Source organism: Dasypus novemcinctus, chromosome 15 (assembly GCF_030445035.2).
Source record: "Dasypus novemcinctus isolate mDasNov1 chromosome 15, mDasNov1.1.hap2, whole genome shotgun sequence".
In the NCBI taxonomy this organism is placed as follows: domain Eukaryota; kingdom Metazoa; phylum Chordata; class Mammalia; order Cingulata; family Dasypodidae; genus Dasypus; species Dasypus novemcinctus.
The window spans coordinates 12,909,009-12,936,673 of NC_080687.1; the positions used below are offsets into that span (position 1 = coordinate 12,909,009).

The window sequence follows — 27,665 nt, forward strand, 5'->3', positions numbered from 1 at the left end:
ATGGATTTGTGTTTTTAATTTCTTTTTTTTTCAGTTATTTTCTGCTAGTATATAAATTTTAATGTTCATATTAACTTTGTACCCTGTGATTTCACTAAATTTTCCTGTTGGTTATAGTGCCATTTTGTAGATTCCCTATAGTTTAAAATGATCTAATCTGCAAATAGGGATGGTCTTTATTCTTCCTTTCTGATCTTCAATCCTGTTTTCTTACTTTTTTCCCTTATTGGTTGTAACCTCCAATATAATGTCAAAGATTAGTGATGCAAGTGGACATTCTTGCTGTGTCTGTGATCTTAGGGGGAAAGCATTCAATATTTCAACATTTAATAAGATGTTAGCTGTAATGTTTTTGTAGAGGTTCTTAAGCAGATTGTGAAAATTTCCTTCTATTCCTAGTTTTCTGAGAGTTGTTATCTTAAAAGACAATTGAAATTTTCAAATGCTTTTCCTGTACCCACTGGGAAGATTGTATTATTTTCCTTTTTTAATCTGTTAATATGGTGAATTTCATTGTTTGATTTTCAAATGTTAAATTAATTTTGCATTTTTAGGGTAAACCCTGCTTAGTCATTATTAATTATCTTTTTTATAAACAGCTAGATTCTATTCGCCCGTATTTGTTCATTTATTTATGCATTTATGTTCCTGAGGAATATTGGCTTCTACTTTTTTTTTAACTGTGTCTTTTTCTGGTTTTGGTATTTTCTTGTTAATTGCAACCAAGGACTGCTCTCAGCACCTAGAGAGATCACCCACAGTCTTTCTATGTGACACTCTCCACAACATGGTTGTTTACTTATTCAAGACCAGGAAACAAATATCCTATTCACCTTCAGTGCTCCCCTGTTTCCTGTCTCTGACCCCTAGACCCGTTTTTAAAGGATTCGCCTGATTAGGTCAGGATCACCCCAATCAAGGGGAGAGGATTATACGGAGTGGGAATGTTGGGGGTAATCTTAGAATTTTCTACCATAAGGTGACACCTTAGATCCATGTTTTGCTATATTTTTCTTCTGATTTAAGCATTTAAAGCTATAGATTTTTCTCTAGGTATTTCTTTAGCTGCATTCCACAAATATTGGTATATATTCATTATCATTATTTCAAAACTTTTTCTAATTTTCATTGTGATTTCTTTTCTGGCCCATGGCTTATTTAGAAACATGTTTATTAGTTTGTCACTTCCCTAGATGTCTTATTGTTACTTTTTCTAATTTAATTCCTTTTTGGTAAAAGGACATACTCCAGTTGTTTCTAATCTTTTTAAATTCATTGAGTCTTGATTTATGGTCCGATATATAGTCCATCTTAGTGAACATACCATATACATTGAATAGAATATTTATTCTCCAATTGTTGGGTATGGTGTTCTAGAGATATCAGTTAAGTCAAGATGGTTTAATAGCACTCTTCTAATGAACTGTATCCTTACTGATTGTACCTTTAGTTGTTCTATTAATTTCTGAGAAGGTTGTTAAAATCTTTTACTGCCTTTCAACTTCAATTCTGACAATTTTTGCTTCATGTATTTTGAACCTCTGTTTTTAAGCATATATGCTTCTGACTGTCAAGACTTTCTGATTAATTGACCTTTTTATCATTTTGATATTTATGTTCCCCTTTATTTCTGGCAATATTCTTTGTCCTTAAGTCCATGTTATCTGGTATTAATATAGTCACTCCAGCCTCCCTGTACCTTTTGCTTAATTTACCTTTTTCCATCCATTTACTTTTACCTTTTCTGTTTTATGTTTAAAATATGTCCATTGTAGGAATGCATATAGTTTGGTCTTGCTTTTTTGTCATCAATTTTGAAACTCTGCTTTTTAATTTTAATGTTAAATCTATTAACATTAATGTAACTATATCATTGGCCTTAGGTTTACTGTTTTACTATTTGTTTTCTGTTTGTCTTCTGTATTTTGTTCCTCTCTTCTTTCCTTCTTGCCTTTTTTTTTTTTGGTTATTTAAATATTTCTTAGAATTCAATTTTAATCCATCTGTTGCTTTTAGTCAAATTTTATTATTTTAGCGTTTCTCTAGGGATTATAATATATATCCTTAAATTTTAAAATTCTATTTAGAGTTAATATAGCAACATTTCACATAAATGCTCAAACCTTAAAACCCTATAAGCTTTCTTCCTACTGACATTTCCCACTGCTACTGACATTTATGTTATAGCTTTCATATATATTCATTTAGATATATTCATCTGAGTACATTATAACCCTCATAAAGTCAATGGTATAATTTTTCCTTCAAACAGTCACATGTTATTTTGAAGAAAGTAAGGTAAATATTGTCTTTTATATTTTTAATATAGTTTCTACTTTTTAAAAAGTACTTAGATTACATAAATGTTACATAAAAATAAAGGGATTCCCATATGCCCTGCTCCCTAACATCTCCTACTTTTTCCCATTTTCTTGTAGATTGTATGTAGATGGGTCATATTTCTTTATCCATTCGCCAGGCTGTGTCTCTTGACTGGAGAGTTTAATCTATTAACATTCACTGTTATTACTGTCAAATTATTACTTACTTTAGTCATATTTTCTTTTTGTTTGTGCATATGTTGTTTTTATTTCTCTTTCTATCTTTTTAGTTGTTCTTATACTCTCCTCCAACTCTCTCCTCTTTTTTCTTTTCAACCTATAAAACTCCCTTAAGCATTTCTTGAAGATTTCTTATTGATAAATTCTCTTAATTTTTATTTATCTGTGAATATTTTTGAACTCTCCCTCATTTTTGAATCCCAGCTTTGCTGGGTAGACAATTCTTGGCTGAAATTTTTTTCTTTTAACACCTTAACTATGTCATACCACTGCCTTCTTGTCTCCATGGTTTCAGATGAGAAATCAGCACTTAATCTTATCAAGCTTCCCTTGTATGTGATAGATCTCTGTTATCTTGCTGTTTTCAGTATTCTTTCTTTGTCTTGAGCACTGGACAATTTGACAACTATATGTCCTGGTGTAGGCCTGTTAGGATTTACATTGTTTTGGGTGCCCTATGCTTCCTGAACATGTATGTCCATATCCCTCAATAGGTTTGGGAAATTTTCAGCCATTATTTTCTCCACCACACCTTCTGTCCCCTTTCCTTTCTCTTCTCCCTCTGGGATGCCTATAATGCATATGTTTGTGCATTTTGTGTTGTCATTCAAATCCCTAAGGCCCTGCTGAATTTTTTTTCTATCTTTTTATGTGTCTGTTCTACTATCTGTGATTTCAGCTGTACTGTCTTGCACATCACTGATTCTTTCCCTTGCCTGTTCAAATCTGCTGTTATGGTTTTCCAGTCTATTTTTTATTTCTTCCATTGTGCCATTCATTGCCATCATATCTGTAATATTTTTATGTATGTTTACAATTTTTTCAGTGTGTTCTCCCAGTGTCTTCTTATTGTCCTTTATCTCTTTCTTCACATCATTAAGTTGATTCATGATATTTGTTTTGACATCTCTGATTAGTTATTCCATGTTCTGCATCTCCTCCTGTTTTTTAGTTTGTTCATTGGACTGGGCCATGTCATCCTATTTCTTAGTATGGGTTGTAATTTTTTGTTGGTGTCTAGGCATCAGTTTATCTTGATGGCTTTATTCAGTTGATTAGCTTCTCTTTCTACTCTAGAGTTTTATTTTGTTGTTGTTTTTGTGTGTGTGGTAAGATTTCACTTTGATACTTCATGCCTCTTATTATATTTCCTTGCTGTTGTCTATATTCCCTTGAGAAAAAATATTAGGTCCGGAGAAAGGGAAAGAGGTAATAATAGAAAAAGGATAATAGCAATAATAATAGTAAAAGGTAGAAGGGGAACCATATAAGACTTAAGAAAACTTGAGTAAAAAGTGCAGAGGAGTAAGAATAAAAAAGTGGACTAGAAATAATGAAATGAAAAACATAATATAGAAAAATATATAGAATGAATTAAAAGGTCAGAGAGATGAGAAGAGAGGGAAAGAGAAAATAGATTAAGAATAAAAAAGAAAGAAAACAGAAAAAAGAAATAAAAACAAGAAAAATTGAAGATAAAACAAAAAGGTGGAATGAAAGAACAAAACAGATGATAGAAAGATGAAGGAAAGAAAAGAAATAGCATAAGTAGACAAAATCAATAAGTGGGAAAAAAAGGAAACAAAGGAAGGGGAAACACAACAAGCAAGAAACAAGCTGCAGCAACTAATGTTTAAAAAGGAGAAAGAAAGAAACATAGAAAAATCGGCTTTCCTCCTAGGTTCCTAAGGAACTCGTTAGGCAGCTGGTGTTCATCAATCGATCACCCTGCAGCCTGCCCTCTGCAGGATTTTGAACCAGATTTTAACAAGTAAAATAAAGGGGGGAAAAGGAACCCTTTTTTAAAAAATTAAGAAATCTAAGAAAAGCTAATACGAAAAGAATGTGTGTTTGTTCCCTGTCATAAAGTATCAGCTGGATGCCTAATAACCCAGTGGATCGCTCCTCTAAGAAGAACCAGAAATCTAACCAGGGACCTCCTACATGCAAGGCAGGAATTCCTTCACTGAGCTTAGGTTACGTAGCCTTTCAGAAAGCTGCCTGCCCCTTTCCCTCAGGCAGGTTAGATTCCTAGCAGTTTGCCACAGTCCTGCTGATTAGGCACTTGTCCGTCCCTGGTCCCTCTCTAACTCCTCTCTACTGGGTGCTGGGCAAGACGGCCTGCCTGAGGAGATCCCCCCTCCCCTCTCCCCATAGCGTCGGGGTCTCTTCCAAGATTCAGTAGGGTTCAACTGGCCAAACTCACTGCAAAGAAACCCCTCTCCACCCTCCCAGACCCCTCTACCTCCCAGGGAATGCCCCCTCCCATTCCCTTTGAAGCAGTGACCAGGGGCTCCACCTAGGCTATTTGCCCCCATGCCACTTCCAGCCTCAGGGCCAGGAACTCAGGGGTTTTCTTTGGCTTCTTCATCTTTCCAGAACCCTCCTAGATGACTCAGAGCACCTTCCCCTTCTACTCATACACGAAGCAGCGCCTTCAGCTAGTTCTCTGCCCTCTCTCCGCTCCTTTGTTGTGAGAGGGTCTGACTCTGCCTACGGTTTTCCAGGAACTTCCCATCTAATACTAATAAAGCTGTTAAGAGTATAATATAGAACAGAATCTTCTTGTATGTTTTATAAAGCTCCTTCATTGTTAAATATTAGATGAATTCTGAATTACAGACTTTATTTCTCCAAATTATACGAACTAAATTTGGTCTCAGTTGCACATGTAATTAGAATTAGCTGCATGAATTAGAAATTCTCCAGAAATTGGTCTTGTCAGTACAACCTACTTTTGGAAAACCCTAGTTCCCTTAAATGTGATGGTTTATCCGGTGATCCCTGTACATACCTCGTGTCTCTAAACCTTTCAGTTACATTTTAAGTTCCTGTAGCTTTAAAGTTGTTCCATTTTCAAAATATTATTTATCCTGAAGAAGTATTGCTTTCCTGGCATACTTGTTTCATATAACTGAAGGACATAATGCAGTTCTCCCACGTGATATACCTCAGGAAACCTAAGTTCTACCCTAGTTTTACTTCTATATAGTTTTAGCCCATTTAAATGGATTTTATGGAATTAATTCCAGTAACTTACTCAGCTAGTCACATTCTAGAATGAACCATGTCAGAAGAATTTTCTTAACTCTTGTGCACATTAGCAGCAAAGGTACTGGCAAAGAGAAACAAAGAAAATTTAGAAATGGGAGGAAAAATAGACATAAAAATGGACAGTTCCCAGCATTTAGTTTTTCTAAGCAATTGTAAAACCAGAGACAATATATTAATTAAAATTGCATCATGTTTGGGTTCGGTAATTGAATAAATGTGAGAAGAGTTATTAAAGTAGAAGAAAACTTCTCTTTTGTCAGATCACTTTTTGGGGAAGGAAACAAATGTAGTAATTTCAGAGCATTGACTGAATAGTGAGTCAACTGTGTGGAAAAAGTAGAGTGGAAATGTATAATATAATATGCAGTTCTTCAGAGGAGAATTCCTAAACAGTATGGAGTTATATTTTAAGGGATTAAATTTCATCTATTATTAGATTTTCAAGTTTATATAAAGATCTCAGTAATTCAAAGATTACTAAACTACTCTTTCAGGAAACACAATTATTTCATTTGAGTGATGAGTAATAAAAGCCTTTTGAGAAAAATAGGTATACATATTATTTCATTATAGCTTTTGATGCCTGATATCTATTGCACTCCTATTTTTTCCTCAAATGGCACATTTTGCTAAAATCTCATTTATTGATACATACAAGGAAAGCAGAGATCATGAAAAAAGCTTTCTCTGCTTTCTATAGATCATTACCAATAACTAAAAAGTATAATTAAGTACAATATTTACATGATAAGCTTTTAAATATGATATAGTACTTTTATGGTATTTACTTTGGATAGTCATAGAAAAATTAAAGAACCAACAATAAATATTTTGGTACATTTATTAGTCCACTTGTCCTTCAGAGATAGTGGTTATTGATACTTTTCTGGTTTTTTTATTCTACTTGTATTTAATAAGGAATTTTCTTTAGACTTAATCTATGAGACTTAAACATGTGATCACTTAACTTTTTGAGGAACAACTAAAATGTTTTCCACAGCAGGTGAACCATTTTACATTCCCACATAAGGGTTCCAATTTCTCCACATCCTTACTAACACTTGTTATTTTCTTGGGATTTGTTTGTTTTTAATAAAGGCCATCCTTGTGGATGTGAAGTGGTATCTTATTGTGGTTCTGATTCACATTTCCCTAATAGCTAATGATGTTGACCATCTTTTCATGTGCTTGTTGTCTACTTTTATATCCTTGGGGAAACTTCTACTCAAACCCTTTGCCCATTTTTAAATTGGGTTGTCTTTTTGTTTTTGTTGCAAGAGTTCTTTATGTATTCTGAATACTAGACCTTTTTCAGATACAGGATTTGCAACTATTTTTTTCCCATTCTATAGGCTATCTTTTCATTTTCTTGATAGTGTCCTTTGAGACAGAAAAGCTTTAAATTTTGATGAAGTTGGTTTATCTACCTTTTCTCTTTAGTTGCTTGTACTTTTGGTGTCATATTTAAGAATTAACTGCCAAATCCATGGTCATGAAGATTTACTCCTATGCTTTCTTCTAATCACTATATGACCCAGCAATTCCACTCCTTGGTATATACCCCAAAGAAATGAAAACAGGTATTCAAACAAATATTTGTACATAAATATACATAGAAGCATTATTCACAATAGCCAAAAGATAGAAATAATTAAAATGCCCATCAGCAGATGAATGAGTAAACAAAATATGGTATCCATACAATCAAATATTATTTAGCCATAAAAAGGAATGAATTCGTTACATGCTACAGTATGGATACACCTTGAAAACATTATGCTAAATGAAAGAAGCCAGATACAGAGATCATACTATATGCTTCCATTATAGGAAATATCCAGAATAAGTGAATCTATAGAGATAGAAAGAAGATTAGTGGTTTCTAGGGCTGCAGGGAGGGGAGAATGGAGAGTGACAGCTTAATGGGTATAGGGTTTCCTATTGGGGTGATGAAAATATTTTTGAACTAGATAGAGGTGATGGTTGCACACCCAAATGTTATTGAATCATTCACTCTACCACTGGCATGGGAAATAGTACAAAGAAATAAACCAATTTCTATACATTTTGGAGCTTTCAGTGGTTTATGTTTGCTTTGAAGTAGAGGAAGGGTAATAAAAGAGAAATATAAGCTAAGAGAGGTGCTTCTCATATCTTAAACTGAGTGCTGAATCTCTAAATTATACTTTTGTCTTCAAAACTTGATACTCAGTTTTGCCAAAGTCCACTCCATTATCCTGTTGTCCTCTTTTAAATATTTTCCAAAAATTCTCTAAAATTTCTGGTCTGTTATTATCAGTCTTCCATATTTTCCAGCATTGATGAGAATTCATTCTTACTCATATACTTTAAACTCATCTCAGTGAAATTTTGGAAGGGAAGAAGGAGGTAAACACACATCCTAGTCCACCGTCTTAATTCAGAAGCCTTTTATTCATATTGAAAACGAGAAATTAAGTGGTTTTCCCCTCCTCTCTTTCAGGCAACACAACAAGCAATTATTCAGAACTGTGAAGATCTTGGCACCTTGTTAGGTAAAGAAAATGACCTGGCCCTAATCATCGATGGTAAAACTTTGAAGTATGCTCTCACTCTTGAAACTAGGAAGAACTTCCTAGAGTTGGCTCTATCATGTAAAACAGTATTATGTTGTAGGTAAGAATATTTACTGTTCTTTTTTCCCCCTGCTATGTCAATACTGCTTTGTAAAGAAAATACAGATACTGACATAAAATAAGTTTTAGCTGATGAAACATCCCTTATTGGGATATTATGTTATGAAACTGAAATGAACAAGTTTGAATTTAATTCTAATTGTCAGGTCAAAGATTTACTAGAAAGCAGTTTATAATGTCTCAATGGTAAATTGTTTATCAATCTAAGACAAGGTGAAAGAAGACTTCAGAAAGAACAAGGTCCTTAGTTTATTTGCAGTGAGCGGCAAATCAGAAAAAAAAAAAAATCCATTGCCCATGGAGAACAACTTAAAAACAGCAATGACAACCTAATGTTTGAGTATTTGTGCCAGTGAAAAATTCATTTAAAAAGCAAATCATCTCTAACAAGGTTGTCTGGAGCTGAAAAAATAATTAAGTAATACACAGAATTGTTACTCTTTACTCCTCAATGAAAATATCAAAAAGGACCAGTTACTAAAATACCTGAATGCCTTGGACTTCTAAATACTATTATCAGTGAAGTCCACTCTATACTTCATATCTCCTTATTTTGATGTCCCTCTGCGGTTACAGTCATTTGGCATCTATTAAAATTTTTCAGCAATTTCTCTTCTCTACCTTGATATTTTGTGCCTTTAGTATAAGCCTCCAAGACTATTTGTGACATAGCTTTCTATCAGTGACAACTCTTTGTGTTGCAAATGATAGAAAGCTGAATTCAAGCCCAGCTTAAGCAAAGACAGAATTTATTAGCTCACATGATTTATAAGTATATAAGTGAAGCAAGAAAACTCACCAATAGCCAATTCACCAAAATTATTTGTTTCTTTTAACTGTTTGGACTGAATTAATTCATTTTCATTTTGCATCATCACAATGTTTTAAGGAAGGCTAACATTTTCTCTGGTTAAGCTCCCTTCTCATGCTGGTGGGAACTGAGGAGGCAGGGTAAAGATATCCTGAGGAAGCAGAGAGAGGAAAAAACCCAGGATCTAATGTCATCTCTAAGTATTTCCCAGCAACTGGCATTCAGTGAACTATTGGTGGATTGTCCTAAATATGGCTTCAGATATGGCTTGATGTACCACTCTTTTTTTTCTTTAATTTTTATTTCCCCCCCTCCTCCTCATTGTTTGCACTCACCATCTGGTTTCTGTTGTCCATTCACTGCTGCATCTCTTATTGTCTCTCTTGTGTGTCTCTTTTGGTTGCATCATTTTGCTGTGCCAGCTCTCCACATGGGCCAGCTCTCTGCTCAGACCAGCTCGCCACATGGGCCAACTAAACTTCCCCAGGAGGCCCTGGGAATCGAACTCTGGATGATGGGATAGATGGGAGTCCCATCATTTGAGCCACATCTGCTTCCTGATGTACCACTGTTTATGACGAATCACCAGGATTCGTCTGGATGCAGGCTTTGCCCCCAAGCTAGATCCCCCCCCCCTTTTTTTTTTAATTCATTTTTAAAATTGCTTATGTTTGCTCTAAGTGTGGTTCTCATTGTTTTTATTCTCCTTTACATTCATTGTACTTATTGGATCCCTAAGTTAATAAATTTTTACCAAAATTTAAAAATTTTAGCCATTATTTCTTCAACTTTTTTTCTGCTACTTTCTTTCTCCTATTCTTTTGGGGGCACCAATTACATGTAATATTGAATGCCTGATGTTGACTACAGAGCTCTGTGGCACTGTTCAAATTTTCTATTGTTTCCCCCTGCTCTTCTTTGGATTGCACAATTTCATCAGATTTACCTTCAAATGCACAGATTATTCTACCATCTCAGATCTGATGTTGAATTCATGTACAAATTTTTCATGTCATCCCTAGAAATCTCCACTTTTGTTTCCATTCTTCTGTTTATATTTCCTATTTATTGATTATAATTATATTTTCATTTGATTCTTTAAAAATATTTCCTTTGAGCTACATGAGCATATTTATAACAGTTGCTTTGAAGTCTATCCTGTTAAATTCTACGTAACAGCCTATTCACAGTCAGTTTATATTGACTGTTTTTTTTTTTTACCAAGTATGAATAATCTAGTAAAAAAAAATTGTTGTTCTTAAAAAGTGGACATTGTAGAAAAAAAATTATAATATTTCTGGATTCTCACTGATGCTTCGTTGTTTTAGTAACTTGTGTAGATTCAGACTGGGAAATCAGATTTCCCGGGGCTTGCAGGTGCTGGTGATATTGCTCCATTTTTGTTTAAACCTGTCTCCTTAGGGGTTCCACCAGTCACGCAGAGTTTATATGCCAGAAAATTGAAGCTCTCAGCTTCCACCCTCCGCTGAAGGTGCTGTGGGCGGTTTGGGGAATGCTTTCAAAGGCACAGCAAGTCTCAGGTCCCCCAGGCTTGCAATTTTCACCCTGTGTAATTTAGTGGTGGCTGGGAAGGTGTGAAGAGTTTCTTTCTAAGCCCTTGTCTGCCTCTCTGGGTTCAAAAGTGTCCCTGATAAATTTCTGACTGGTCTGCAGCTCTCCTTGCACTGCCACCTTCAGTTAGTAAAGCTGTGGGTTTTTACTACCTGCTTCAAAGCGCATCCACCACGTTCAGCCAATAAATCCACAGGTTTTGCCCCAGCTCCAGGCAAGTGCTCACAAACGTGTACCTATATGATGTAGACCCAGTTTTTCATGAATAAACATTTCCCAAGGTATTTTCTGCCTTTGATCATTTCCCAGTTCCCTGAAATATTTGGTTTTTAAAATTTGTCCAGTTTCATACTTGTTTTCTGCAGAAGGAAATTTTCCAGCTTCCCTACACTGCCATTAACGGTGTGGAATGTTTTTGTTAAACTTTTAACACTTTGTTACTACATGTCAAAAACTTTGGATATTTGTAAGGATGATAGAGTTTGTTACAAGTGCTTAGTAAATGGCATTCTGGGCCTTCATAATTAAAAGAGAAAAATATAATTAATTTTAAGAAAACACTATCTACAATCTCTAGATTTATTTTTCCCATTGTTCTTGTCACCATATGCCAAAATTTATATTTTACTTTTTTATTTGTTTATCATATTTCTCCTCTCTACTGGAATGTAAACTTCCCGAAGACAGGAAAGATTTACTCTCTGTTGTATCTCCAACATCAATAATTGTGCCTATCACCTAGTAGGTACATAAATAATTTTAATAAATTAAAATTAATGAACACAAGGTTGCTTTTAAATAGCTTTCCCAGCAAATTCAAAGCACAAATCTAGCACGAATTTTTTATACATCTAAGAAAACATCTGTGCCTTAAAATATATTGAACTTATTTTATAAACGTCAAGTGGAATAAATTTTATTTCTTATTCCTAGAACCTCTTGTGTTGATAAGGAAATGGAGAGTGTGTGCACATGGAAAAACCATGGCATCATTCCAGCCCACTGAACATTTTTCTTATCTTTGAATAGTCCTAATCCATGAAAATAGATAACGGTACTATCAGCACTTAAGTCAAAAGTATCTGGAGTACTTGTTTTATAGGTTGATATCTATATGTACTCTCTCTAAATAGTTATAAAATTTGGCTTTTGGATTCTTGTCATAAATTAAAATTAACAATGAGAGCTAGCATCCAGTTGTAACTGACATATGAAATACTATTTTATTGGAATGGTATCTATTTTACAAGTAAATCATAAATGCTGTGTTTCTGATGCGTGTATGTTTATCTAATGCTTGTTAATCACAGCTCAAGCCTTTGAGGCAGACCAGAATGAAACTCAAGGATAATCAATAGCCTCTGGTTCAGTCTAAGCACCTCTGTCTTCCCCTCTCAGAAGCTCATATGAATCTGACATGGAACCACAGATTTAAGCTTGTATTTCAGTCCTATTAGAACAGGGACAAGACTCAAGGGGCCTTACGCCAGTTTTAGTCTCTTGTAATTCTCAAGGGGATACAGTAGTTTTTCAAGGGACACTACTCTTAATCCTGCCTCATGGATGAATGTGTTCACTTCTAGATTCCAGGCACTTGACCACAGGGAATTGACCGACTCCCTTGTAATACCTGACAAATATAACCGAAGACTTTCGGAGAGGATGCAATTTGGTATATTTGTATTCGTACTATTGAATGATTGTGTTGCTTGATGGACTACTGTCATTCTTGACACTTCTTTCTTTCATATCCCTGTTTTTTTAAGCAAATCTATTTTATTGAAACATATTAATAAAGCATACAATCTATCCAAAGTTTGGCAAACGATGTGGTTTGGTATAATCTCATAGTTATACATATTAACTTCAATCATTATTAGAGCATTTTCATTATTCCAATAATGATAATTAACAAAAACTAGAAAAACAAAAAAAAACTCATCACCTCTCAATCTCTCTCTGTTCCTACTGCCATATACAGTTGCTATTCTGTCTCTCTAATTTATTTGCATTTATATTTTGTATAGATGGGATCAAGCAATGTGTAGTAACTTGTGTCCTAGTTGCTTTCCCTTAGTATATTTCCTTTGATTTTTTTACCCTTAATGGAAAATTATTAATATATTACTATATACTACTTTCCATAGTTTGCTTTGGTTGTATTTTTGTCTGATATTAACATCTTATAATGTTACTATGCATTTATTTAGTTTCAAAGAATAACTGTCTTATATATGCAATATTACCTATATTCATATTTCACATAAGGTTTCACTATACTATACAGTTCCATGTTACAGTTTTTTGCTTTCCTTCTAGTAATATAATGACCTTAGACTTTCCCTTTCAGCCACTGTCATACCCCCATCACAGCACTGCTAGGTACAAACACTATGATGTGCTTTCATACTTTTTGTTCATTTCCGAAGCTTAACAAACAACTTTTTACCAAGTCTGCACTGATTAACCCTCAGTTTTCCATTCTCTAACCTCATTCTATTTTCTGGTAATCTGTCTTCTAATTATTAACTCCAAGAGTTTATGCAATATATTTAGTTCATAGTTGCACAATCATATTGTATTTGTCCTTTTGTGTCTGGCTTGCTTCAATCAACATAATGTCCTCCAGGTTTATCATGTTATCATATGCTCACAATTTCATTTCTTCTTAGAGCTGCATAATATTCCATTATGTGTATATATCACAGCTTGTTTATCCATCCATCAGTTTATAGAAACCTGGGTTGTTTCCCTCTTTTGACAATTGTGAATAATGCTGCTAATGAATATTTGTGTGCAGATGTCTGTTCGCATCACTACTCTCAGTTCTTCTGGGTATAACCCTAGTAGTTGTATTGTCAGGTCATGTGGCAAATCTATATTCAACTTCCTTGAACTGCCAAACAGTCCTCACAGTGACTGTACCATTCTACATTCCCACCAGCAGTGAATGAGCATTCTTATCGCTCCACATCCTTTCTAACACTTGTTGTTTCCCGGATTTTTAATAGTGGCCCATCTAATAGGTGTGAAGTGATAGCTAATTGTAGTTTTGATTTGCATTTCTCTAATCACTAGTGATTGTTGAACATGTTTTCATGTGTTTTATTGCCATTTGTATTTCTTCTTTGGAAAAATGTCTATTCAAGTCTTTTGTCCATTTTTAATTGGGTTGTTTGTCTTTTTATTGTTGAGTTGTAATATCTCTTTATAAATCATGGTTATTGAACTCTTATTGTGGGAAGTGGACTTGACCCAATGGATAAGGTGTCTGCCTACCACATGTGAGGTCCATGGTTCAAACCCCGGACCTCCTTGACCCGTGTGGAGCTGGCCCATGAACAGTGCTGATGCGCGCAAGGAGTGCTGCATGCACGCAGGGGTGTCCTGCACATAGGGGAGCCCCATGCACAAGGAGTGCACCCCGAAAGGAGAGCCACCCAGCGTGAAAGAAAGTGCAGTCTGCCCAAGAATGGTGCTGCACACACGGAGACCTGACACAGCAAGATGATGCAACAAAGAAAAGAAACAGATTCCTGGTGCTACTGGTAAGGATAGAAGCGGTCACAGAAGAACACACAGCGAATGGACAGGAGAGCAGACAAGCTGGGAGGGGAGGGGGGAAGAAAGAAATTTTTAAAAAAAACCTTAAAATAAAAATTCTTATTGTACATGTTATTTCCAACATATTTTCTCCCATTGAATCGGCTGCTTTTCACCCTTCTGACAAAGTCTGCAAGGTGCAAAAGTGTTTAATTCTGAGGAGGTCACATTTATCTATTTTTTTCTTTTATTGCTTGTGCTCTTGGGTATAAGACCCAAGAAACCACCACCTACCACAAGATCTTCAAGATGTTTCCTACATTTTTTTCTAGTGGTTTTATGGTCCTGGCATTTATATTTAGGTCTTTGATCCAGTTTTGAGTTGATTCTTGTATAGGAGTGAGATAGGGGTCCTCTTTCATTCTATTTGTTAAGGATATCCAGTTCTTTCAGCACCATTTATTGAAGACTGTTTTGTCCTAGTAATGTGGACTTAGTACAGTGGTCAAAAAACAGTTGGTTATAGAGCTGAGGGTTATTTCTGGACTCTTAGTTGTATTCCACTGATTGATGTGTATGCCAAAACCAGGCTGTTTTGATCACTGTCACTTTGTAATGTTTTATGGTGAGACGGTGAGAGTCCAACTACTTGCTCTTCTTTTTTAGGATGCTTTTTGGCTATTCAGGTGCACTTTCTCTTACAAATAAATTTAGTAACTGCCTTTTCTATTTCTGTAAAGTAGGCTGTTGAAATTTTAAAAATTATTAAATTATATTATACATACATAAACATTCATAAACAATAAGTGTATAGTAATAGTTGTGAACTTAGAAAATAAACATACATAACATCATACAGGGACATCAAACCTCATCCTACCAACAATACCTTGTATTGTTGTGAAACATTTTTAACTAATGATTAAAGAGCATCCTACCAAAATATTACTACCAACCAAAGTATCTTACATTTAGTATATTTTTCCCTCAACCCACCCTATTATTATTTTTTATCATTTATATATGAACATACATAAACAATAAGTGTGTAGTAAAAAGTTTTGAACTTACAAAGCAAACATGCATAACATCATACAGGAGGCTCATACTACCAACACTTTTCATTGTTGTGAGACATTTGTTACAAATGATGAAAGGATATCATCAGAATCTTACTACTAACTATAGTCCTTATCTTACATTTGGTGTATTTCCCCCAATCCAGCCCTATTGTAGTTATTTAAATATATTTTTATGGTAGAAGTTGTTAAACTTACAAAACAATCATGTACATGTGCAGGATTCCCCCTCTATTAACACACCACACCATGGTGGAACATTTGTTATGGATTATGAGATAATATCATCAGACTATTACCAGGTCCATAGTGTACATTTGGCACACTTTTTCCATATTCCACCATTATCAACCTAGCACATCTTTGGCTTAGATGCATGAATATTACATTATCACTGTTAACCACAGTCCTTAGGTCACTCCAGTTGTATTTTTCCAGTGCTTCTCCACATTCCCACCACCCTGCAGTAGGGATGTATATCTGCTCTAGCTCACTAAGGACACTCTTGCATGAGTACCATCAACCACAATTCTCAACCACCTCTGGGTTTACTGTGTTATTCAGTCCCTAGATTATTCTCCAGCTTTCTGTCAATTGGCATTTACATCCCTAGACTACCTGTTTCAGCCACATTCCCATTTATTAACCAGCTATTACTCACTATGATGAGTTACCATCAACTCTATACATTTCCACACTTTTACAATAAAGTTAATGAAAACTTCTACATACATAAAGCCTCTTCTTACCTCCTTTAAGAATCCACCACCAGGCGGTGGACTTGGCCCAGTGGTTAGGGTGTCCGTCTACCACATGGGAGGTCAGCGGTTCAAACTCCGGGCCTCCTTGACCCGTGTGGAGCTGGCCCATGCACATTGCTGATGTGCACAAGGAGTGCCATGCCATGCAGGGGTGTCCCCCGTGTAGGGGAGCCCCACGCATAAGGAGTGCACCCTGTAAGGAGAGCTACCCAGTGCGAAAGAAAGTGCAGCCTGCCCAGGAATGGTGCAGCACACACGGAGAGCTGCCACAACAAGATGACACAACAAAAAGAAACACAGATTCCCATGCTGCTGACAACAACAGAAGCAGACAAAGAAGATGCAGCGAATAAGACACAGAGAACAGACAACTGGGGTGGGGGTGGGGGGAAGGGGAGAGAAATAAATAAATAAATAAATCTTTAAAAAAAAAAAGAATCTACCACCTACCACCAGTTCTTGAAGATATTTTCTTACATTTTCTTCCAGAAGTGCCATGGTTCTTACTTTTATATTTAGGGGTTTTGTGTTTTTTTTGCCCATTTTGAGTTAATTTCCATATAAGGTATAAGAGAGGGGTCCTCTTTCCTTCTTTTGGCTCTGGATATCAAGTTATCTAAGCACCATTTGTTGAATGAACTGTTCTGTCCAAGCTGGGTGGATTTGACAGGCTTGTCAAATATCATTTGACCATAGGTATGAGGGTCTGTTTCTGAACCATCAATTCAGTTCCATTGGTCTATGTTTCTCTCTTTATGCCAGTACCAAGCTGTTTTTATCACTGTAGTGAGGTAATATGATTTCAGGTCTGGAAGTGAGAGTCCTCCAACCTCATTTTTCCTTTTTAAGATGTTTCTCACTACTCAGGACCCCTTACACTTCCAAAGAATTTTGATAAGTCATGTTTTCCATTTATTTTTAAAATGCTGGTGAAAGTTTTATTGGGATTGCACTGAATCTGTATATCAACTTGGATAGAATTGACATCTTAATGATATTTAGTCTTCCAGTCTGTGAGTATGGAATGTTCTTCCAATTATTTAGGTCTTTTTAAATTTCTTTTAACAATGAATTGTAGTTTTCTGAATGCAAGTGCCCTACATCACCAGTTAAGTTTATTCCTCGATATTTGACTCTCCTAGTTGCCATTGTAAATGGAATTTTTTTTCTTGTACTTCTCCTCAGATTGCATATTACTTGTGTCTTTTTAAAAATAAATGGAAAACATGACTTATCAAAATTCTTTGGAAGTGTAAGGGGTCCTGAGTAGTGAGAAACATCTTAAAAAGGAAAAATGAGGTTGGAGGACCCATGACACATGTTTGTACATCTCTTGCTGTCATTTAATTCCCTGTGATCTTGTTCAATTCTTTCCATTCTTTTCTTCATCAATTATTTTGTATGTTCACTTTCAGAAGCCATTTCTTCAAGCTTACCAATCTTTTCTTCTGCCTCCTCAAATATGCTATTATATGATTTCAGTGTTTTTGTTGTTGTTGTTGTTGTTTTTACCTAGTATTTTTTATTATCTTTTTAAAAGATACATAGATCACACAAAATGCTACATTTAAAAATATAAGACGTTCCCATATACCCCACTCCCATCTGTCCCTGATATATCATTCAGGACAACTCCAAGTCCCAAAAATATCCCCATATCACAACTCTTCTTCCCTCTCCCTGCCCTCAGCAACTCCCATGGCCACTCTCTCCACATCAATGATACAATTTCTTCCATTGCTAGAGTCACAATAATTCTAGAGTAGAATACTAGTAAGTCCCCTCTAATCCATATTTTATTCCTCCACCCTGAGGACCCTGGGATGGTGATCTCTACTCTACTCTAAATCGAGAGGGGGCTTAGACCCCACATTGTTGATGGATGGGACTCTCCTGCTTGCAGTTGGAGACTTTCTTTCTTCCCTGGTGTGGTGGTTGACCATGCTTACCTCCCTGTTAGGTGATCTGGGTAAGTCCAATGAGCTGGAGAGTAGGTGTTGCAACTCTGCTGAGGCTAAGAACCCAGCTGGCACATGAACATTCAAGAGATTCAAGTCTTGAGCATATACCAACCCCAGCGCCAACCACAGGTTCAGTAAAAGTGACAGAAGAGGCATGTGTAGAGAGGTCACATCTGAGTCCAACTCCATCACACTCAGGAGCACAAATTCCAAAGTACAGCCCACTGGCAAGGCACTGAACTCCAAAGCCATGTGTCATGGCCTTAGGATCTGGGTGTCTCCATAGCCCTCAGGAGTACCACTACCTGGGGTTGTATCTACTTTGGCTGTCTCTTAGATCCTGCTGAGATGTGTATAAAAACGATTCCTCTGCTGACCTCCTGACTCATTTTGAAGTCTCTTAGCCATATAAACTCATTTGTGCTTACCATTTCCCCCTTTTATTCAAGGCCGTTTTCTAGTTGCATCACCAGATGGTGCTTGGTAGTAATTCCTCAGTACCAGAGATGCTCACCCCAGGAGTCATGTGCCTAAGAGTTACCTCCTAAGAGCCTCCATGTTGCTCAAATGTGGAAACTCTCTAAGCCAAATTCAGCACGTAAATACATTACCTTTCCCCCAGCATGGGACATGATTCCAGTGTATTTTTAATTTCATTTATTGTGACTTGTATTCCCAGAAGATCTGCAAATTTTCTGTTTATGCTTTCATATTCTTCTTTGTGTTTGTCCACTGTTTTCTTAATATCCTTAATCTCTTTAGCCATCTCATTGAATTTATTAAGGAAATATGTTTGAATATCTATAATTAGTTGTCTCAACTCCTTTGTGTCATCTGGAGTCTTATCTTGTTCCTTTAACTGGGCCATATCTTCCTGTTTCTTAGCATGGATTGTAATTTTTTGTTGGCATCCTGGCATCTGGCTTACTAGATGTATTTATTCTGGGTGCAGTTTCTGTCTTTAGTTTAGGGGTCTTTTTTAAAGTTTAATATTTTTTAATTATCTTTTTTTTCTAAGTTAATAGATCACACAAAACAGTAAATTAAAAACCATAAGAGGTTCCCATATACCCCACTCCCTCACCCCCCCCCCCCCCATAGTTTAGGGCTCTTGCCTTTTCTTCCTTGCTGGTTGTGTAGTAGGAGCCAAGGATATAGTTGGTGCTGTAAGCTGTGGAAGCTTAGCTGCCCACATTGCCCAAGGGACAGATGAAACTTCTAACTTTCTCCTTTGCCAGGAGTAGGGACAGAACCACAGCTGGGCGTAATAATCCAAATCATGTACACCTAAACCCTAGTTGTCTGGAGAGACTGATGAAGCTTCGTGCCCCTTCCTCTCTGCCTGGGATCAGAATGGAGCTGCAAGTGTGGGCAGCAGTCTATGCCATATGGGTCCAAAATGACCGTAGCCAACCCGGTAGACTTCTGATTATTCAGTCTATGCCAGCTGAAGGTACCTGCAGTTACTGAGAGAGGTTGGTACAGGGCCTGCTAGAGGTGGGACTAAAGCCTAGGTTAGGGTAAAGGCTAATCTGGGTGAAAGAAGCTAGTCCCTACTGTCACTGTGATTTTCAATCAGCTTGCCTTCCCCTCATGCCAGTAGCAGGGTCAAAATGGTGGCTACTGGCCTCTTTCTGACCTGGACAGGCTCAAACTTAAGCTGTTCTTAGTGTTATACTTCAGTCAGCCGAATTTACTAATCAATAGCTGAAGTTGGTGGTCAATTGTATTAATCAGCCAAAGGGGTGCTGATGCAAAATACCAGAAATTGGTTGGTTTTTAGAAAGGGTATTTATTTGGGGTAGAAGCTTACAGTTACCAGGCCATAAAGCAGATGTTACTTCCCTCACCAAAGTCTTTAGCCACATGTTGGAGCAAGATGGCTGCCGATGCCTACTGGGGCCCAGGCTTCCTGGATTCCTCTCTTCTTGGGGCTTCCTTCTCTTCAGGCTCAGGGTTCCTCTCTTCCTGGGGTCTGCTTCTCCCTTCTCATCCAAGCTCCTCTGTGTGCTTTTGTCCCAGGGCTCCAGCTCAAGACTCCAACATCAAAAACTCCAAATCTGTCCTTTGCCACATCTTTTATTTGTGAGTCCCCACCCACTAAGGGGCAGGGACTCCACACCCTACTGATGTGGCCCAATCAAAGCCCTAATCATAATTTAATCATTAACAGGTACAGACCAGTTTACAAACATAATCCGATATTTCTTTTTGGAATTCATCAATAATATCAAACTGCCTCACCAACCATCTTTCCCTCCCATTTTTGGGAAATGGAGCTTTCAACTCCAGCCACAGAACAGCTCCCAAGGTGGCTTGCACCACAAGAGTAGAATGATCACCAGCCTCCCCTACATGGCCTGTATTTTCCCAGAGATGCTTAGGCTAGAGCTGCAATCCGATCTGGATGGAAAGAAGCTGGTCCCAACCAGCACTGTGATTTTCAGTCCAACCCACTTCCCCTCATGCTGGGGGTGGAGTTAAGATGGCTGGCCATCATATTGTCACTCCAGAGATTCAAATCCCCTAGATATATCTTAAACCCCGGCACCAACTACAATCCCAGTAAAGTAGCATGAAAGGCTTGTGAAAAGAGATCACATCTGAGTCCAGCTCCATCATGCAGAGACACCAGCTCCAAAAAAGGGCCAACTGACATGGCAGTGAACTCCATCTGCCATGACCATAGAACCTGTGGGTCTCTTTAGCCCTCAAAAGAACCAATACCTGGGGTTATATCTACTTTATCTGTCTCTGGGACTCTGCTCAGGTGTGCATAAGGGCAATCCTTCTGACAACCTCCAGACTCTTTTTTAGAGACTCATAGCCATATAAACTCATTTGTCCTTTCCATTTTCCCCTTACTTTAGGTCAAACAGCATTTTTAACTCCTGTTATTATATGTAGACAGGGATATTCTGCTGGTCCGTGTTGAACCTTTAATTCAAGGTCATTTTCTAGTTACGTCATCAGCTGTTACTTGGTAGTGATCCCTCAGTGCCAGGGAGGCTCATCCCTGGGTGTCATGTCCTACGCTGGGGGGAAGGCATTGCATTTACATGCTGAGTTTGGCTCCGAGACTGGCCAAATTTGAGTAATACAGAGGCTGTCAGGAGGGAACTCTTAGGCACAGTGCTGCTCTAGGCCTTGTTCTTATTTCAGGTGTATAGGCTCACAAGCATAGTCATTAGTATCAGGGGCTCACTGTTGGACCCTCTTTCCTTCCTGGTCCTTGCCATTGCACCTGGGGGACTGCCGCTGCTCCCCTAGGGACCAAGACAGAGCCCCCCTACCCCCCGCCAGGAACCCAGTACACCCCCCAGCTGTTGTTTTTAATTGTTTCCACTATGAGTATACCCAAACATTTCCATGCACCCTGGACACATGCCCTGTATAACTCCCTGTCAACCATATGTCCTCTGTCAATAACATCCCATACCAGTATTCCTCCGCTGCCATTGTTGAACCACTCTGTGATCCAAAACTTCCTGAAAAGTGAAGCCCAATATAATGTCAGGTTCTCTTGCTAGTAAAATGGAATATAGCGATGAGTTTAAAGGTAAGATATAGAATACATATTGATTTGGAAAAATTCTACATCCTATCTTTTTCTTTTCTTTTTTCCCTAATTATTGAGCTTCTCTTCACAAGAGCCTTAGATCACAGTAAATCACATATACAATATACAGTACTCCCACATATCCATTATAAAACCTTTTCCCTTCCACATCGATAATCTTTTAACTTATTCATATCATATTTACTGAAACTGATGTACAGATATTGAGACAATAGCTTTCAAACAATGTAACATTTGTGTTTACATTGTTTATACTTTAGGCTATACAGTTTTCTTAATTTTTTAGTTATCCTATGTTTTACATTATGGTTTACATTATTAGTCTGTCGGCCCCTATATGTTTTTGGTGTAATATTACATGTTTTATATCCATCCTTGTGTACTCTTGTGAAACACTTCTTTTGCCCTCACATTTACTTTGGTTCCATCTATTCAATATCTATTTCTCCCTCCCCTTGGGGCCCACAGTGACAGTCAATCTTCATTTCTTGAGGAGCCATGTTCAGAGATACTTGCAACAGTGTTGAGGGCTTGACTTGCTCAGCTGCCCTAATGCTCTGGGAGCCACCATTTCTCTTGAGAGATACAGTTCCCTCTATTTGATGGCATTAGTCCTCCCCAGGATATGGGTCTACCTTCACTCTCATTATATGGGTCTCTACCCAATGGTATAACCCACTCTGGCAAAATGAGCATTCAGATATTCCCTAGGAGTCTGTCCTGCATCAGATTATCTCCTTTGAGTATCTTAAACAGGTAACTTTCCTAATTATATTTTGAAAAGGTTTTCTCAGCATTATTCTCTCAACCAACACCTGACAATCTCCTATGTTCATGTGTTGCCCCACCCTCCCCCCAATTTCTTGGGCAATATTACCCATCCGTGGGTGTATATATATATATATATATATATATATATATATATATATAGCCCCCCTCAAACACCCAAAGCCCCGACCAAAGGTAACCCTATGCCCCCATTTTATCCCTTCCTTGTACACATACTTACCTCCAGCTTATCATAGATTTCACCCATGTAGATATCAGCTTACATCCTTCCTCTACCCCCTGATTTCCTGTAAGCCTATCTTCCAGTCTCTAGCTCTCTGAGGCAGCTTGCTTATTTCATATCATTGAGGTCATGTAGTATTTGTCCTTCAATGCCTGGGTTGCTTCACTCAACATAAGGTTCTCAAGATTCATCCATGTTATCATGTGTGTTTGTAGTGTATTTGTTCTTAAAGCTGAGTAGTATTCCATTGTATGTATATACCACATTTTATTGATCCACTCATCTGTTGATAGGCATTTGGGTTGATTCCAACTTTTGGCGATAGTGAACAATGCTGCTATGAACATTGGTGTGCATATATCGGTTTGTGTCCCTGCCTTCAGTTCTGCTGGGTATATACCCAGCAGTGGAATTGCTGGGTCATATGGCAAATATATGGTTAGTTTTTTAAGAAACCGCCAAACTGTCCTCCAGAATGGTTGGATCCTTTTGCATTCCCACCAGCAATGGATGAGTGTTCCCATTTCTTCACATCCTCTCCAGCATTTGTATTCTTCTGTTTTTTTCATAGTTGCCAATCTTATGGGAGTCAGATGGTCTCTCATTGTAGTTTTGATTTGCATTTCCCTGATAGCTAGAGATTTGGAGCATTTTTTCATGTGCTTTTTAGCCATTTGTATTTCTTCTTTGGAGAAGTGTCTGTTTAAATCTTTTTCCCATTTTTTAAATGGGTTGTTTATCTTTTTATTTTCAAGATATAGGAGTTCTTTATATATGCAAGTTATAAGTCTCTTATCAGATATATGGTTGCCAAATATTTTCTCCCATTGTGTAGTTTCCCTTTTTACTTTCTTGACAAACTCCTTTGAGGTGTAGAAGGCTTTAATTTTGAGGAAGTCCCATTTATCTATTTGTTCTTTTGCTGCTTGTGCTTTTGGTGTGATGTTCATGAAGCCATTTCCCATTATAAGGTCTTGTAGATGTTTCCCTACACTGCTTTCCAAGGTCTTTATGGTCTTGGCTCTTATATTTAGGTCTTTGATCCATCTTGAGTTGATCTTTGTATAAGGTGTGAGTTGGTAATCCACTTTCATTCTTCTACATATGGATATCCAGTTCTCCAGGCACCATTTGTTGACTAGGCCATTCTCTCCCAGTTGAGTGGGTTTGGTGGCTTTATCGAATATTATATGGCTATATATATGAGGTTCTATATCAGAACTTTCAATTTGATTCCATTGGTCTGTGTGTCTCTCCTTATGCCAATACCATGCTGTTTTCACTACTGTAGCTTTGTAGAATGTTTTGAAGTCAGGTAGTGTGATTCCTCCAATTTTGTTTTTCTTTTTCAATATGTCTTTGGCTATTCAGGGCCTCTTTCCTTTCCAAATAAATTTCATAGTTAGTTTTTCTGGTTCCTTAAAGAATGCTGTGTTGATTTTTATTGGGATTGCATTGAATGTGTGTAGATCAGTTTTGGTAGGAGAGACATCTTAATAATGTTTAGTCTTTCTATCCATGAACAGGGAATATTCTTCCATTTATTTAGGTCTTCTTTGATTTCCTTGAACAGTCTTGTGTAGTTCTCGGTGTATAAGTTTTTTACATCTTTAGTTAAATTTATTCCTAAATATTTGATTTTTTAATTTACTATTGTGAATGGTATTTATTTCTTGATTTCCTCCTGATCTTGCTCATTATTGGTGTACAGAAATGCTACTGATGTTTGCGCATTGATCTTATAACTTGTGACTTTACTAAACTCATTTATGAATTCTAGGGGCTTTATTGTAGACCTCTCAGGGTTTTCTATGTATAGGATCATGTCATCTGCAAATAATGAAATTTTGACTTCTTCCTTTCCAATTTGAATGCCTTTTATATCTGGTTCTTGCCTCAGTGCTCGAGCAAGTACTTCTAAGACAATGTTAAATAGAAGGGGAGAGAGTGGGCATCCTTGTCTTGTTCCTGACTTTAGAGGGAAGGATTTTAGGATTTCTCCATTGTAAATGATGTTGGCTGTGGGTTTTTCATATACACTCTTTATCATGTTCAAAAAATTTCCTTGTATTCTGATCTTTTGGAGTGTTTTTATCAAGAAAGTGTGCTATATTTTGTCAAATGCTTTTTCTGCATCTATAGATATAATCACGTGATTTTTTTCCCTTCAATCTGTTTATATGGTGTATTACATTGATTGATTTTCTTTTTTTTTTTTTTAAAGCATATTTATTTTATTTATTTATTTATTTTTTTTTTAAATTTTTAATTTTATTTATTTAATTCCCCTCCCCTCCCCCGGTTGTCTGTTTTCTGTGTCTTTTTGCTGCGTCTTGTTGTCTTGTTTCTTTGTCCGCTTCTGTTGTCGTCAGCGGCACGGGAAGTGTGGGCGGCGCCATTCCTCGGCAGGCTGCTCCCTCCTTCACGCTGGGCGGCTCTCCTTATGGGTGCACTCCTTGCACGTGGGGCTCCCCTACGCGGGGGACACCCCTGTGGGGCACGGCACTCCTTGCGCGCATCAGCACTGCGCATGGGCCAACTCCACACGGGTCAAGGAGGCCCGGGGCTTGAACCGCGGACCTCCCATGTGGTAGACGGACGCCCTAACCACTGGGCCAAAGTCCGTTTCCCTGATTGATTTTCTTATGTTGAAACATCCTTGCATACCTGGAATGAATCCCACTTGGTCGTGGTGTATAATTTGTTTAATGTGTTGTTGAATATGATTAGCAAGTATTTTGTTAAGTATTTTTGCGTCTAGGTTCATTAGAGAAATTGGTCTGTAATTTTCCTTTCTTGTGGTGTCTTTGTTTGGCTTTGGTACTAGGGTAATGTTGGCATCATAGAATGAGTTAGGCAATGTTCCTTCTGTTTCGATTTTTTGGAAGAGTTTCAGCAGGATTGGTGTTAGTTCTTTCCGGAATGTTTTGTAGAATTCACCTGTGAAGCTGTCTGGCCCTGGGCTCTTCTTAGTTGGAAGGTTTTTAATGACTGATTCTATCTCTTTACTTGTGATTGGTTTGTTGAGATCTTCAATTTCTTCTTTCATCAGTATAGGCTGCTTATGTGTTTCTAGGAATTTGTCCATTTCCTCTGAATTGTCGTTTTTGTTGGAATATAGTTTTTCAAAGTATCCTCTTATGATAGTCTTTATTTCTGTAGGGTTAGTGGTGATATCTCCTTTCTCATTTCTTATTTTGTGTATTTGCATCTTCTCTCTTTTTTTCTTTGTTAGTCTCACTAAAGGTTTGTCAATTTTATTGATCTTCTCAAAAATCCAGCTCTTGGTCTTGTTTATCTTTTCAAGTGCTTTCTTATTTTCTATTTCATTTAGTTCTGCTCTTATCTTTGTTATTTCCTTCCTTCTTCTTCTTGTGGGATTACTTTGTTGTTGTTTTTTTCTAATTCCTCCAAACATGCAGTTAGTTCTTCAATTTTTGCTCTTTCTTCTTTTTTGATATATGAATTTATGGCTATAAATTTCCTTCTCAGTACTGCTTTTGCTGTATCCCATAAATTTTGGTATGTTGTGTTATCATTATCATTTGTTTCAATGTAGTCATTGATTTCTTTTGAGATTTCCTCTTTGACCCATTGTTCTTCTAAGAGTGTGCTGTTTAATTTCCATATCTTGGTGTGAAATCTGGGCCTCTGGCCCTTGCAGATTTCCAGCTTCACTCCACTGTGGTCAGAGATATTATTTCATATGATTTTGATCTTTCTGAATTCATTGAGCCTTTCTTTGTGGCCTAGCATATGGTCTATCTTGAAGAATGATCCATGTGCACTTGAGAAAAATGTATATCCTGCTGTGTTTGGGTGTAATGATCTGTATATGTCTATTAGATCCAGCTCCTCTAATATACTGTTCAAATATTTTGTTTCTTTAGTGATTCTCTTTTGAGATATTCTGTCCAGAGTTGATAGTGGTGTATTAAAATCCCCCACTATAATTGTAGATGCATCTATTCTTTCACTTACTTTTTCCAGGGTTTGCCTCACATATTTAGAGGCACCCTTTTTAGGAGCATAAATATTTATGATTGTTCGTTCTTCTTGAGAGATTGTCCCTTTCACTAATATGTAGTATTCTTCTTTGTCTCTCACAATTGTCTCACATTTAAAGTCTATTTTGTCTGATATTAATATAGCTACTCCTAACTCTTTTTGGTTACTGTTTGCTTGTAAGATTGTTTTCCAACCATTCACTTTCAGCCTCCATGAATCTCTGGGTCTAAGATGTGTCTCTTGTAGCATATAGATGGGTCATATTTCCTTATCCAACGTCCCAGTCTGAATCTTTTGATAGGTGAGTTTAATCCATTGACATTCAGTGCTATTACTTTCAAGGAATTATTTATGTTAGCCATATTTTGATTGGACTTGTGTTTGTCATATTTTGTTTGTGTTTTTTTCTTCTTTTTTTGTCTTTTTTGTTGCTCTTACACTCTCCTCCAACTCTGCCTGTCCTGTTTTTTCCTTTCTTCCTGCAGAACTCCCTGTAGAATTTCTTGAAGGGGAGGTTTCTTGTTGGCATACTCTTTCAATTTCTGTTTTTCTGTGAATATTTTGAACTCTCCATCATTTTTGAATGCTAGTTTAGCTGGATAGAGTATTCTTGGTTGGAAATTTTTTTTTCTTTTAGTAACTTGACTATATCATACCACTGCCTTCTTGCCTCCATGGTTTCAGATGAGAAATCAGCACTTAATCTTATGGAGCTTCCTTGTATGTGATGGTTTTCTTTTCTCTTGCTGCTTTTAGAATTTTCTCTTTGTCTTGAGTGTTGGATAATTTGACAAGTTATGTTTTGGGGTGGGCCTGTTGGGGTTTATGATGTTTGGGGTGTGTTGTGCTTCTTGGATATGTACATCTGTCTCTTTCAGTAGATTTGGGAAGTTTTCAGCCATTATTTCCTGCAACAGTCCTTCTGACCCCTTTCCCTTCTCTTCTCCTTCTGCAATGCCTATAATACGTATGTTTGTGCATTTTGCATTGTCATTCAGGTCCCTAAGTCTTAGCTGGATTTTTTCTATCTTTTTATTGATCAATTCTA

The 27,665-nt window shown here is 37.0% G+C and overlaps 1 protein-coding gene across 1 annotated transcript in view; it reads left to right on the forward strand.

The window, feature by feature from the left end:
• LOC101414600 (phospholipid-transporting ATPase IB-like) overlaps nucleotides 1–27,665 on the forward strand; it is a 207,597-nt gene that overhangs the window by 125,968 nt on the left and 53,964 nt on the right. Inside the window, 1 exon segment of the mRNA XM_058276906.2 lies at nucleotides 8,098–8,270. Coding sequence (XP_058132889.2) covers nucleotides 8,098–8,270 — 173 coding nt within the window.